We start from the raw sequence: 14,179 nt of genomic DNA on the forward strand, positions 1-14,179 counted from the left end.
GTGTATCTTATTACTCAAACAATAAAAACAAACAGCATCTCAGCCACAATGCCTCACTGACATTCATATTTGACTGTCCTAGGTACAACTGCATACTACTGCTCTGTGCATTCTGCAGAAAATGCATGAAAAATGCTTGACATTGCTGATATTATACACACAAATTAGAACAGTAAACTAAATCATAGTGAGAGTGGATCTCACTACACTGCAGTATTGTACAATGGGCCTTCACAGCATGTTAAAGCAGCACGTTCAGCAGTGCATACACTACATACATACTACATACACTACAGTCTTCTGTAGTGTATTAAATACTGTCATTGATAAGGTTCATGTTTAACAGTGCATATAGCTGTAGGTACAAGACCATGTGAAATATGACTTATTATGGTAAATACTGTGCCAGCAGCTGATATACAATGAAACCTACAAACAGAACAGTCAAACTCTGAACAAGACAAAAATACGTTCAGATAATGCCTATCAAAAATTTAAATATTAACACAATTACAGTTAAAAAAATGCAATTTAATGTGATTCGCCAACATACAACATAATCTTCATTGATATGTGTGTTTGTGTTAAAAAGTCACAGATTTAGCAGAGAGGTTTTTAGGTTCAACAGAAATGGCAATTCCTTCCTGGTATGGTACGACAAACCTGTGTGGTCTACTCCTCCTCCCCTGTATATGCTGAGGACAGATCTAGGTCCAACATCCTCTGCTCTGCCTCACTCAGCCTGTAGGGCGAGCCGCCACTGCTGCTGTAGTCTCCAGACATCGGAAGAGAGTGGCAGCGACCTTTCCTCTGCTCCGAGGATGAAACGCTAAAGGTGGAGCTGCGCTGCCGCCCCTTGACCCCAGAGCAGGACTGAGCCTCCTTTAATTTCCGGGCCAAGATGTTCCTCTGGATCGGCGATGGGCCGCGACGGTTCCAGTTCTGTTCGGCCCGTTCTGCGCGATCCACGCTCAGGCTGACCTGGCCCGCGGCTGGACCCCCAATCCCTGAGATTCCCTCTCCACCTCCTGTCTCACCACTCCTTTGCCTTTCCCCAGTGCCACTGAGGTCTGCTTTAGTGTGCTTTGCATATGCTGAAATACTGTTTGTGTTGGTTCCTGTGTGCTTGAGTTCACTGTTGTGAGAAGAAACAGCTGTCTCTATCCAATGCTTCCTCTGGTCATTTCTCTGAGGTCTGGATTTAGTCCACTCTGAGGCCCCATGCTCTGGAATGGGGTAAGAACGGTATGGCTGCCTCTCCCATCCTCCTTTGGTCCAACAACTTCCTTCAGGAAGGGTCCGAGATCCCACCTGAAAAGATTTGATCTTTGTTAATTAAAAAGGCTTAAACAGACCTCCACAAATATGACCTACAATACATGAATACATAAATAAAGCTGGACAGGTGACCTGGGTCATGCTCCTTTCTCTGAACTGTCTGGAATGTGCAGAGGGCGGAGGCTGGGGTTTGGTGTCATTAAAACTGGAGGTCCGGCGGAAATTTGGATTCTTATGACAGGAGTTTCCCATCCCTGCATCTCCTCCTCCTCTGAAACCTCCTAACCCGCTCCTCTCCACCATCTCCACCCAGTCAGCGGTGCGGTCACGCCATTTTGAGCTGCCACCACTTGCATGAGCAGAGACATGAGGACCTAAGACCAGCTCCACTCTGGGACTCAGTCTGTCCGGCGTGACCCTAGAGGTCTGCGCTGGGGGCTCAGAAAAGGGAGCTGCAATACGAAAATGGTTGTGGTTGGTGTCGTCCTGGAGGCCCAAAGGGAGTACGGGATGAGCGAATCCAGTTGGTGTCGGGATGGGGGAGGTGGTGGCTGAAGCTGACGTTTCCAACAAGGTGTCATGGACCGGGCTTGAAGAGACATGGTACAGCTGTGTGGCCTCCTTTAACCCCTTCTTCTTCATTTCTTTCAACTGCTGCTGAGCCAACCGGTACCTAAAGAGAAAACTATTTTATTTTCTCAGACTTAGGAGTGACAGAATAAGTCTGGCAATAATTTTCTATGTGCGATGAAAGTAGACAATATTCTAAACATACCCAAATATTGTTGGCAACATCTTCTGACCTGTGGGGGACAGCCTCTCTGGGTCCTGTGAGACAGGTATCACCAGGGTATGGGGGAGAGGTTGACTGCTCAGGACAGCAGTGTCTTTCTGGGCTGCACCCACACCCATGGCCCCAAGTGGGCCATGGCCATCAGACAGGCTGGGTCTTTGGAGGCTGTGGCCACAAATGGAGGCCTCATCAGAGAGCTTGCGTCCTCCAGGGGAATGCATGGACCCTCTGCGGACAGAGCTGCACTGAGGGGTCTTGCAAAACTTTCTCCACACAGTCACCACAACAGTTGCCAGAATCACAGCCAGGCAAAGGGAGATGCCAACCACCACGACCATGTTACCACCTAGCGGTGCAACTCCAACGGGTGCAGGGGGGAGGGATGGAGAAGGGACAGGCAATACTGGGGAAGAAAGGGAGACAACTGTGTTAAAAGTTAAATTCTGCAGAAAAGAGAGGGAGTGGAAAAGAAATAAAAGGACTTTAGGGGTGAAGAGACTGACCGACACAGTCCTCCAGAGAGCACATGGACTGTTCCTTCACCATGCCAGTGCACTGCATCCCTGCCACACCTGAGGGCAGCAAACACTCACGCACTCTTTCCCTCACCCCCTCTCCACAGCTCACACTGCACACACTCCATGGCTGCCACGGGCCCCATGACTCTGCAGAAAAACAGAAAAATATGCTCAATTGCAGAAAAATTGGTCAATTTACAGCACAAGCCTGTAAAAAAGCTAATAGAAGAATAAAAAATCAGACCCTTCCAGACAGAGCTGATAAAGGGTCAACCATCATATCACATGACATCAACCAGTCAGTGCTTTATCCCCAAAATAGACAAAGCCCGGACACAGCTGCAAGCGTCTTTCTATTATGAGGATGTGACAGCTGTGATTTACTCCCTGCTTGAATAGTTCGAACTGACTATGCTTAATGTGTCAACATGGCCATGAAGCATGCCATTCATTGGATTTTCCACTTAATTTGTTAAGTGTTCTTAAATATAGCCACTGATTCCACATTTTCATTTGATGATGCTCACTCGCACACTGCCTTTTAATAACATACTATAACAACTTCAGTGTAGCAGCTCTATATCTCACTACATGAATAATGTGTGATCTTGTTATGCTGTTGTGGCATACTTGGCCCCCCTCCACCGCACTATCAACAAAGATGACTATTTCAGTCTTGCATGCCCTAAAATAGACTGACTTGCGCAATCCGCAATAATACACCATGAAAGTGACTGATATCATTTTGGACGTAGACCTGTGAACTTTACTAAGCTGCCATCATGCTGCAATATCACCTGTTCCCAATGAACCTATATGAAATGTTCCAACCAGGTGTTTTTGGAGTGTTCTAGGACGTTGCCTGTCTTTTGTTGCTCCTGTCCCAACTTGTTTGAAACATGCTGCTGGTATCAAATTTAGAATAAGCTTCTATTTACAAAAATCAGTGAAGTTGATGAGGTAAAAGATTAAATATATTGTCTTTGTATTGTTTTCCATTGGCTATATCTCAAAAAGGATTGAGGAATTATCACATTCTGTTTCAATTCTGGTTTACACAGTGTCAGAGCTTACTGCTGAATGACAAACAGAAGCAGAGTACAAATGTATTCTTGACAGCCACTGAATGTGAATGTGTTGATCTCTTGAATCTCACCTGCACTCCTGTGAACCACCAAACAGGTCTGTGCAGGACTAGGGGAGCGACTGAAGTTGAAAACAAAGCGAAAGCAGTACTTGTTCCTTCCCGGGTAAAACACAGAGCAGTTGAATTCTGTCTCATTCTCTCCCTGCGTCAGCCAGTTAAAGGCCAAGGGAGGAGAAGAGGGCTCCTCTGGTCCAAACCCCAGCAACGCTGTTCCACCTGCTCCCATGCCAGAGGAAACAGCAACTCCTCTTCCAAGACCTGCATCCTTATACAGCAACACTTTCCCACTGATGTGAGCACAAGGTGGGGTGATCAGCCTGACAGTCATGGTCCCTTCACAACCACTCCGGTAAGCATTGCCATTTTCCACCAGCAGCTTATAGGAGAAGATACGAGACAGGTAGAGAGCTCCAGAGCTCTTCACATCCTGTGCTGTATGAGGAGACCGCAGGGCCACTCGTATGAAGTCTCTTTCTGTGAAGGGGAAGGCGCAGGCCAGCTCAACACTCTGGGAGCGGAGGGGTTTGATCGGGTGTCGCGTGCGGGCTCGCACCTTGTCAATGCTGTTTCGCCCAATCTGGTTGTACTCCATGTAGCTGACCTCTAGGAAGAGAGCAGAGTCAACGCCGCTGGAGCAAGCCTGAAAGTGTTCATTAGTGGATATCCCAACCTGGAGAGGGACAGAAGAAGAGTCATATGTTAATCCCTCTGGTCGTCATGCTGCAGTACATTAAACCAACTTAGAGTGCAACGTTTGAGATGGAGTTTGTCTTGCCTGAAAAGATCCTGAGTGGTTTCCAGCCCTCTCCACAGCGATGTGGAAGGTGGGCCACTGCACCTGCAGTTCTGAACTCCACCACCAGGTGGTGCTCTCCGTGCTTCCATCGTCTGTGCCATTGGCATAAGAAACAGCAGAGATGCTGGTCTGCCTCAGCAGGAACCGGAAAGTTCCCGCATACAGGAAGCAAGAGCAGTTGAACTCCACCCTACCGGCCGATTGGTTGTCGGGAAGAGTCCTGGTCAGAAGGGTGGTGTTGGTTTCTGTGTTGACCAGAGAGAGGCTGGTGCTGCGGACGGTGCTGCCGTTGGATTTTGTGCTGAAGTCCACAAATACACTGGCATTGCTTAGCGCAATGTGGAAGGAGGGCCAGATATTGAGCCCTGCAAAAGCTACAGGAAAGGATGCACAGACGTGAGATATGATAGAGAGACATTTTACTGACTGTTCATGCGTCTTGCACTAACTTTTAAGGATGCCAATGGGTAAAATGTGGTCTCAGATTTTGTACTTTTTCTTGATATGACTGTCTGTTACGGTGCCCACAGGGTGTGTTTCAGGCTAAATTGACTGCAGTGATCCAGTTACATGATATTCTCTACAGTGATATGTCCTAATATCTGTTTAGGTGTGAACAGTTACACATAAAGCTGTCTAATTAATGTTTGGACTGTATGAAAACTTCAAGTCCAATGGGGACTGTACTTTTATTTGGAAATCTCATAAATTTTAGACATGAGTCTGGGTGAAATGTGACACAATTTTTCCATAGTGCCACTTCTGGCAGCATAATTATGCATCACCCAAAAAAATCCTTCATAAAGTCATATAACAGCAAATTAAGTACGGGCCTCTCGATAGATTTTCCAGCCACAAATGATGGAATTTGCTCATTCACACAATATCTTCAACAATTAGTAGTTAATTGCTTAGCAGCATATTGGTACAGTATCATTACCAGGGGAAAAAGCAAACATGCTGCAGCTCATTATTTTAAGAGCTATTGTGTGGTGCGGTGTGTAAATCCTGTTGCTCAGACCTCACATCCTCACAAAGCAAAGCGGGTGTGGGAAGAGGAAGAGGCTGACCCTCCATTACCCCCTTCACTCCTTTCCTTCAGCTCAACTCAACCCTCTCCCATTTCACTGAGGGCACATGGCAGAGTACTGTGGGGTAGACCCCAATTTAAATGTTTGCTTGATCAGGTGAATTTAAAATCAGAGCTGCGATACTATTAAGGTGGTTTGGTGACACTCACCGTATCCCATGAGCGCCAGCAGAAAGGGCAGCAGTGAGACAGCCTGAGGCATTCCGATGTCCGTGCCTCTGCTTTCTCCTACACCACATGACCGTCCTCTTCCACCACCCCTGACCTCTATAAATCAGAGGCAAAACACAAAATAACCACAAATGAAAAAAAAAAAAAATAAATAAAGAAATAGTCCGCAAGAAGGCAGCAACCAGTTGTGATTGTGGGTGTCTGGAGACAGGAGAGGGCATGGAAGAAGCGGTGCACTGATCTGAAGTATGAAAAACAGGAAGGCTGGAGCACGAAGCTGTGACCATGAGTATTCTGGATTTACAGCAGCGTCTTCCTCTTCCTTTCATCTTCACAATGGGTATGGAGGCATAACAAGTGTTTGTGATGCGGAGACAAATCCTTGTTGTTTGGTTGCTCACTCACTGTTTTTCAGTTATTTCCTTAGAAACACAATAGACTCCAAAGTTTCCCAGAAAGAAAAATGCCAAAACTTGAGATTTGGGGCACCAAACTTTCATTCTTTTTCTTTTTCTTTTTTACATTTTACACCTCCATTCAAATTCAAGGCTTCTGTGAACCTGGACTTATCACATGAGGTATCAATCAATAAAATCAATACATACTCAATATAAGAGTTGTCATGAATATTTCTCTCTGTTACACTTGTCTCACTTAATGTGTCTTTATCCTTAATAATTGAAGGCTGAGCAGGCTATTTACAGCATGCCCTTCTTATTAACTCTGTTACTCATAAATGATTTTAAGCCTAGATCTTCGGTTTAGCATCAAAGTTTAACTGCGTTTGGGACGATCTAACCTTCACTGTAAAAGCAGAGCTGTTCTACTCACACGTCTTGTTGAGTCGGCTCACCATTATTCCTCTTCAATTATCCGACACGTCGACCCCAGGAACGGCCCCTCCACGAGCCGCTCACACATTTCTTCTGCTAATAATAAACTGTTAATAATTGCAGTGACAGTCGGCGGGACGAGAGTGACGGAATCCGACGAGGCCGTGCGAGGGCGCGCGCCCGTGTTGAGAGCGCGTGGAGGAGATCCGTCACTTCACGGTCAGCAGCGGCTCGCGCTCGATGACAGTGTTCGTTCCTCCCGAATGGAGAGGGACACTGAAGACAACGTACTGTGACGTCATGGCAAATAAACCAATAAGCTAATTTTTTTTCCAGGAAAAAGAAATCTAATTAATGATATAATTGAGGAAATATTTCTAAAAATATTTCAGAGGCAAGTACTGTACTTTTTACTTAACTACATCTATTTTTACATTTCTAGCCTTAGTTACTGGTTACTTGGCAGATTTCTATTATTAATCAATTAACAAATTATATCAAATTAGTTCCACCTTTACCAACAGCAACATTAAAGTGATGTACACATTAATGCACCACTAATTACATCCAGTAATATAATATATAGGCTTCTGAAAAAGGCTATACTGCATGATGAATACTTTTACTCTTGGTGCTTTAAGTATATTTTGATGATACTACTTTTGTACTTAAACATAAGAGAGACTTTGAATGCGGGACTTTTACTTGCAGAAAAATGTTTTACTCTGTAGTATTGCCACTTACAGTACGAAAAGATCTGAATACTTCTTCCACCACCGCCCTTTACATTCCTGCCTGGGAGGATTAACAGGCAAAATGAAGCAAAACTATTCACTGGTTTGGAAGTGGTTCTTACAACTGGGTTCTGAATTTCTGTGATTAAATTGAGACACTCCTATTAATTTCCAAAATACTGGTTCTCAAATACAGAAGGGGCCGTGCAGTACCTTCACACGCAGGTTTATTTGTGCAAGATTAAGTTTACATAGGTCAACAAGTAAAGGACATTATAGAAAACTAAGTTGTATACAGTGTAAAGTGAAATATTCACTTTGACTGACTGATAACTGATTGTTATCAGCTTGAGCAGGCGCCTGAGTCATGAACAGACTTCAGCACAGGTGCCTGAGGAGAGTGACTACATGGAGAAATATGAGATTCACCAGATGCATTCACTCTTTCAAGTGACAATCACACATAAATCTTTTTTATGTAATGGGTCAAAAGATTACATTTAAAAAGAAACTCATGATATTCAGCTAGAATAGCACTGAGTACGCCCATCAGCCCCGGAGGCAGGGCAAGAAAAAAAAAAATCTATAATGGATGCATGGTCGTAAACTGCAGAACTATTCATCTCACACAATCACCTTACCTTCCCTTCACATAAGATGACTGACAAGGCTTTACTGAGATTTTAACAGATGACACTCAGCCATTCAGGAGCTTATAATGCACCATTGAATAAATCAGTCATCCTCAGCATGCAAGAACAAAACCTATTTTGTATAGAAAAACATCCACCAGAGGTTCAGTGCCGTGCATGAATCCCTAATCATTATGATCAGACCTGCCTGGCTTCGGCTCTCACGACTTCCTGAAGCTACCGAGTTCATCTAGTGAGCCACATGGCAGGGTAATCTAATCAGCTGTGGAGCACTACAGACCTTCATTTTTCCTCCAGAGAGAGAGAGAAAGAGAGAGAGAGCCAGCAGAAAACAGGAAGCGTCTCTGGAGATGAAACACCCTTTACTGCTCAGCTCAGCTCAGCTCAGCTCACAATGAGAACAAAGGCCGTTTCTATTCTGTGTGTAAAAAAGCCCTACAGGGACGCACGAGATTGAAAACAAAAGTACAGTGATAACACTCCCAGCAGCAACATTTAGACATGCAGCTACTTTAACTTAATAATATGCTCATATTTCACACATTCATTACTACTTCTGCAGTTACACTTTATGATATACCATCAGCAGACATGATTAAGTGATTCCAAACACTTCACTGTGCCAATTAATATGACAAACCTTCCAGTTTGGCATCAAAACAACTGGATTTTTTACAACACGATCTCTGCAGCGATGAGGCTAATTGCCTGAAGAATGACATTTGGAAGCGTGCCCTATATTTATACGCTGTGAACCAAACTGACAGCAGACAGGGCATGTTATTTTATCTTCTTCTTGAACAGAAAGTGGGGTATTTAGCTCAGGGGATGTTCTCTCCTTCCTCAGAAGATAAGACAGCATGACAAGCTTCATTCCTTAATCATTTATTAAATAAATGTATTTTCTACTTAGGAAAACATGTGATCCATGGCTATGGGTTTTTCATAACCACCACAAAAAAAATGCATAAGCTGCGTGACACAAAAACATGTCATCATTGAAATTCAAAATCAGAGAGTTGCATAAAATATATCCCATTAAGTCAGTTTTCCCAAACCCATTTATTCCGAAACACATGTGATGAAAAGGGCAAATCTGGGGGCACTTTGCTGCATGTTTAGTATTTACAGTTTCTTGAACAGTATCTTCCTGATAAACTTTTTTCTCTTAGACCTAGACAGAAAATAGCTGGTAATATCTCCACTGGATTTGCAGAGCTCTCATACATTACTGCACTCAAAGTACAGCAGGCACTCCGCTGCTGTACACCTGTATATACATGTAGTAGTAAGAGGATTGTTTATTATGTATCCAATCTGTCACCAGAGACAGTGCAACCCAGTTTTTGCATTTAGTTTGAGTTATTATCTCAGCAATAATGACTGTAAACTGGTCAAAAGAGGTTTGGGTAGAATCTCAAACCCTCAACAGAGTCGTCTCTGCACAAGTGGCCCATCTTCTCAGCCAGCAACAACCTGGAGATGACGAGGGATTAGAGAGGAGGAGACAAAAAGATGAAGAAGAGGAAACACATGTGACAAAATGCAGAAGCAAAGAACAATAAAATGCAAAGCAAAGACGACTGAATACAATATTCTCATTGTTAGAACAACACTGTGTCATAAAACTCTGAGAGAGACTGACAGGATGAGTCTGGATAAAGTGTTTCACTGTTGTTTCTATGGGTTTACTTACCGCTCTTTAGACAGAAGAACGGAGAGACCCAGGAGCTTCGCAAACTCCTCTGCCGTCAAAGAGCCTTTGTCTGACACCTGTAGAAGAAGAAGATGAAGAGATACAGAGACAAGGCAGGGGATAAGATGAAACTTAGACTGTGACTTATTTATGGAATTTTTTTAAAAACATATATATCCAAGACAGCGCGCTGTTTGATCGGTCTAAACCACGTCAGTGTCAGTATAATGTTTGTAACGGTAACGCTTACATTGTCCAGTGCTGAGGCTATCATTTCCTCTTCGCTGTGAGACTGCAGCTGGACCACCATCACGCCACTGTCAAACACACGCAGCCTACAAAGAAGACAAGACAGATGAAGGAAAGAGTGTGTGTGTGTGTGTGTGTGTGTGTTAGAGAGAGAGAGAGATCCAGTCAACAGCTTTATGCTGAAGTGATCTTTTATCAAGCTAAAATAGGGACATGACTAATGAACAGCAACCGGTTTGGGGCTACGAGGACCACTGTGGTAAGGAAAAAGACCAGTGTTTCTTTTCAAACACCAGGAAGTGACAGGAAATGACAGTCACTGAGGGCTGGACACCATTTCCAACAACAGGAAGCTGGGCAGGAAGAGCCTGGCCTCTGTTAAGCCGGCGCCAACCCTTTCCTATATATTCCTTTAATATACACACAGCCTGGTCTGTATACACAAATGAACACATGAAACTGTGCACAGATAAATTAAACATCACAAACAAAACTCAATCTCACCTCAGCGGGAGCTTCAACGACTCAAACATCTTGCACGCGTTTAGCAAATCTTCCGGGGATAAAAGCTGTGTGAAGGGGAAAAAAAAGGAACTTCAGGATCTGACAGGCCAACAGAGACATTTGTGTGCAGTGTGAATATGCGCACTGATGGGAGCATCACCTCCATTCCTCTAGCGCGATTGACGAGGCAGTACACCTCGGTGAGAGCCATCATACCTCCACGCTCCTGAGAGGGCAGGGAGCGGCAGAAAGACAGCGAGACAAATAGATCCAGCAAGAGATTAAAATGACTGAACTGAGTGTAGATGTAAAACATGTGACACAAACACTCGCACCTACCTCCAGAGGGGCCTGTAGCATGTCTCCCAGTTGCTTAGCCAGCTGCAAATGGTAATGTGTACCTGATCCGTGCGTTTCCCTTGTAACAGGGTTGGCAATACCCATGCTCAGCAGGTAGGATTTAAAGCGGATTGTCTATAAAGCAGAACATAACTGTTAATGAATTGGAAATTACGTGAAAATAAACTTCATGGTGTAACGGCCTCATCTACTGTTATGTACATATGTTCATCAGGCCTCAGGTTGGACAAGTCATGTGCATACTGGCCCGATGTATTACTTGGAGGCTTTTTGAACTGAATCAATCGTCCTCCTCTTTCTCTTTGCAAGCTCTTACCTCGTCTTCTGTTATGTCTCCCTGCTTGTCTTTGATCTTGTTGGCTATAGATCTGGACAGCTCCACCATCTCTTTGGCCTGTTAGAGCATACGACACTTCAGCAAATCCCACTGTATAGCAGTACAACCCCGATTCCAAAGAGGTTGAGACATTGCGTAAAACATAAATAAAAACAGAATTCAGTCATTTGCTAACATGCTGTGTTTGCTGACAATGGTTTTACAAAAATGTTCCTGAGCCCATGTAGTAATATCCTGTACAATGATCCAAACAGGCATTTTTGGAGCATTCCACAACTCTCCCAGTCTTTTGTTGCTCCTGTCCCGACTTGTTTCAAACGTGTTGCTGCATCACATTCAGCATAAGCATATATTCACAAAAGTCAATGAATTCAATGAAACAAATGTTAAATACATTGTCTTTGTACTATTTTCAATTGAGTATATGTCAAAAAGGATTAGCAGGTTATCACAGTGTGTATTAATTAGGATTGTATCTGACTTTAGTAGATTGAATAAAATAGACTTTGAAAAGGTCAATAATTATGTTAGAAATCATTTAAGACAGGAAGATGTGAGCACACAGAGGAAAGCATTCTTTACCTTCACCATCAGCTTACTGAGGTCCTCAAAAGCCTGAAAAAAAAAAGATACTAAATGAGTAATAGTGCTCAAAAATGTTCACAGTTAAATAAACCACAAAACCTCATGGCTACAGAGATAATTTAAATATCATTCCACAGCATCCCCACTCCTCCTCTGGCTGATGATAAAATTCTCTCGAGCCCTGAACCTCCACTTGTTTCAATGTCAACCTTTCATAAAGCTAAATATGTAGCATGATTTGATTCCATTCATATTAAAGACAAGCAGTCAGTCAAACAGCTGCTCTATAAACACAAACTTCATGGCTGTCTAATGGGTGTCTGTGGTCAGCTTGACTTCATGTCAGTTTCAATAAATTCTGATCAGGACAAATTTTTATGTCAGAAAAAAAAAAAAAAACACTTTCATAGAAACTTCTTAAAGCACTCTGTATTCTCAGTAGGTTCACAGTCGTTTTCATCAAAAGAAGGCTAAATACATAACTTCAGCTTTCAGGAGGTTGATGGCAGAACACAGGGCCGTTTACTCTCCTCAAATGTGAAGTCTATATTCCCATTTCGAAACATTTCTTAGTATTTCACTTTACGGCACCTCACAAATGTTTTTGTCCGTTTCTTTCCTCTTCTCCTCTATCTTCCTCTCAATGCCAACAATCCCCACTGCACGAGTCCTTCCTGCCTACATGAGCACAGGGGAAAGAAAAACACATGCAGTGAAACACACGAGCCATTTAAAACACGTCGGTAACAAGCCTCGAAGGACAAGGAAAGACAAACAGTGCAGAGGGAACAAATTGCAGTCGACTGCTAATACATTAACGAATTTTAGTGACTACAATTTCATAATGTTTATGAACCAAAATAAGATTAATGTAATCTTATTTGGAGACACATGACACTAATGCAAGCACAATGAGTGTAACAGCAAAGTCCTGCTGTGGGATATTACATCTAATCTCATATATCAGTGAATTAGGATGAAAGCAGCTAATTAACAACATGCATACCAATACGGTTAACACATTATCAGAGGTAGAACTTTGGGACTATTTTAATTGTCAAGCCCAAGAATATACTGACAACACTGCCATCCTGTGGAACATAATTTGAATTGACACAAATGGCATTTGGCGCTTTGGCTGATTCAGTTACAGTGGTGTGGAAACACATCCTGTAACCTTCTGGCATCTCGACAAGACAAATTCCAGAAATAGAAGACAGCGGAAAGGAAGAGACTCTAGCTGGATGAGGAGGAACATTTGTTCAGCTTCCTAACCTGAGAGCCGGTGCCTGTTGGGATGGGTTGTGAAACTGGTGTATTCTCCCATCTCTTCTGAGTCATTTCCTCTGTTAGCCTCCTGTAAAACTGCAAGTAAATGACCAAATGCAGAGTCTCAGAGCAGTAAGTATAAAAAGTTAAAACAAAAAAGCCCTTTTAGCTGCTTGTACGAGTGGGACTACCTCAATTTGCCCATGCTCTTTGAAGGACAGCTTGATGAAGGAGAACTTGCTGTGTTGGTAGGGACCTGGCTCCTTGTTGGCAGGTGCTGGGTGCAGATGGATAACTATTTTTGCACTACAGGAACAACGATGCAACGACATGAAATGGATGATGATGAAAATAATTTGCCACTTTGAAATTATTGTTGTTATTAACAGTGAATGTTCATTCTTGACTGTGGAAATATTCTAATTTCTGTTGTTAAAAACCACAAGATGTGTTTAGTGACTCTCACCTCTTTCCTATTCCTGCAGCCTGCTCCTCAAAGAAGATGATCTGTGACAGCGGCATCGCTATGCAGCATTCCTACAGATGGAAACACAGAAGTCATCATGACAGCCAGCGCACAAAATGTATAAGGACAAATCGGTCGGGTGGTCGCGTTTACTGTTGTCTTACATGGTTTTTAACGTCCCTCCAGATCAACCGATGGGTGCTCAACAAGGCAACTCCAACATCCAGTTTAGCCTGGTAAAATGACAGGAAAATATATGGCGTTATTATTTGCTTAAAATAACTTCCCATGTCATCTATCGCGTTATAATCACCACACCACACCACATTACACTACACATTGAACACCACCAAATCATAATGATCTATCTGAACTTCATCAGCACCTTAAGTGCACCGTATTGCTGCGTCCTTATTAACAATGTTGCGTATAAGTTGTAGCTGCTGTGTTGTGACAGGCCTCAAACTCAACAATTAGAAATTAAAACTATACCTTATCATCACCATCATACAGTCTGACCCCTCGTTGCTGAATCACTAACGTTTCGTTTATTTCTAAGAGCCCACTTGACCACGAAAAGCGGTCCATTTTCACTCAATTATAACAATTCCTTATTGAACTGTGCTGCCGAGATCCATTTTATGTTTACTTCCGGTACGCTGTGCAGAATTGGCCTGGCACTGCCTGAAGACAAACACTA

At 43.2% G+C, this 14,179-nt stretch overlaps 2 protein-coding genes across 2 annotated transcripts; both read right to left on the reverse strand.

Moving 5' to 3' along the window:
- Position 1: 1 nt before the first annotated feature.
- Positions 2-6,868, reverse strand: thsd1 (thrombospondin, type I, domain containing 1). Its single transcript, XM_076749681.1, has 8 exons — positions 6,625-6,868; positions 5,773-5,889; positions 4,512-4,906; positions 3,746-4,406; positions 2,575-2,736; positions 2,054-2,474; positions 1,411-1,951; positions 2-1,311 (listed from the first exon to the last, which is right to left on the reverse strand). Exons 2-8 carry the CDS (start codon positions 5,822-5,824, stop codon positions 673-675), a joined length of 2,871 nt encoding a protein of 956 aa, XP_076605796.1. The 5' UTR covers positions 5,825-5,889; positions 6,625-6,868; the 3' UTR covers positions 2-672.
- Positions 6,869-8,882: 2,014 nt separating this feature from the next.
- Positions 8,883-14,155, reverse strand: vps36 (vacuolar protein sorting 36 homolog). Its single transcript, XM_076751270.1, has 14 exons — positions 13,972-14,155; positions 13,644-13,712; positions 13,480-13,550; positions 13,205-13,319; positions 13,020-13,109; positions 12,336-12,422; positions 11,742-11,774; positions 11,139-11,216; positions 10,802-10,936; positions 10,623-10,688; positions 10,463-10,527; positions 9,960-10,044; positions 9,710-9,786; positions 8,883-9,489 (listed from the first exon to the last, which is right to left on the reverse strand). The coding sequence occupies exons 1-14, from the start codon at positions 14,065-14,067 to the stop codon at positions 9,408-9,410; spliced, it is 1,149 nt and encodes a 382-aa protein (XP_076607385.1). The 5' UTR covers positions 14,068-14,155; the 3' UTR covers positions 8,883-9,407.
- Between the last annotated feature and the right edge of the window lie 24 nt (positions 14,156-14,179).

The sequence above is a fragment of the Chaetodon auriga genome, chromosome 15 (assembly GCF_051107435.1).
Source record: "Chaetodon auriga isolate fChaAug3 chromosome 15, fChaAug3.hap1, whole genome shotgun sequence".
NCBI classification, from domain to species: Eukaryota; Metazoa; Chordata; class Actinopteri; order Chaetodontiformes; family Chaetodontidae; genus Chaetodon; species Chaetodon auriga.

Excerpts from the sequence above, each read along its gene's own strand:
- thsd1 (XM_076749681.1), bottom strand. The coding sequence starts at position 5,824 with ATGCCTCAGGCTGTCTCACTGCTGCCCTTTCTGCTGGCGCTCATGGGA. Across the intron at positions 2,475-2,574 it reads CTCTCTGGAGGACTGTGTCG|TATTGCCTGTCCCTTCTCCA; the intron begins GTCAGTCTCTTC and ends TTTCTTCCCCAG. Across the intron at positions 1,952-2,053 it reads ATGTTGCCAACAATATTTGG|GTACCGGTTGGCTCAGCAGC; the intron begins GTATGTTTAGAA and ends TTTTCTCTTTAG.
- vps36 (XM_076751270.1), bottom strand. The coding sequence starts at position 14,067 with ATGGACCGCTTTTCGTGGTCAAGTGGGCTCTTAGAAATAAACGAAACG. Across the intron at positions 11,775-12,335 it reads CGGACAAAAACATTTGTGAG|GCTTTTGAGGACCTCAGTAA; the intron begins GTGCCGTAAAGT and ends TTTTTTTTTCAG. Across the intron at positions 10,689-10,801 it reads TGCTACAGGCCCCTCTGGAG|GAGCGTGGAGGTATGATGGC; the intron begins GTAGGTGCGAGT and ends CTGCCCTCTCAG.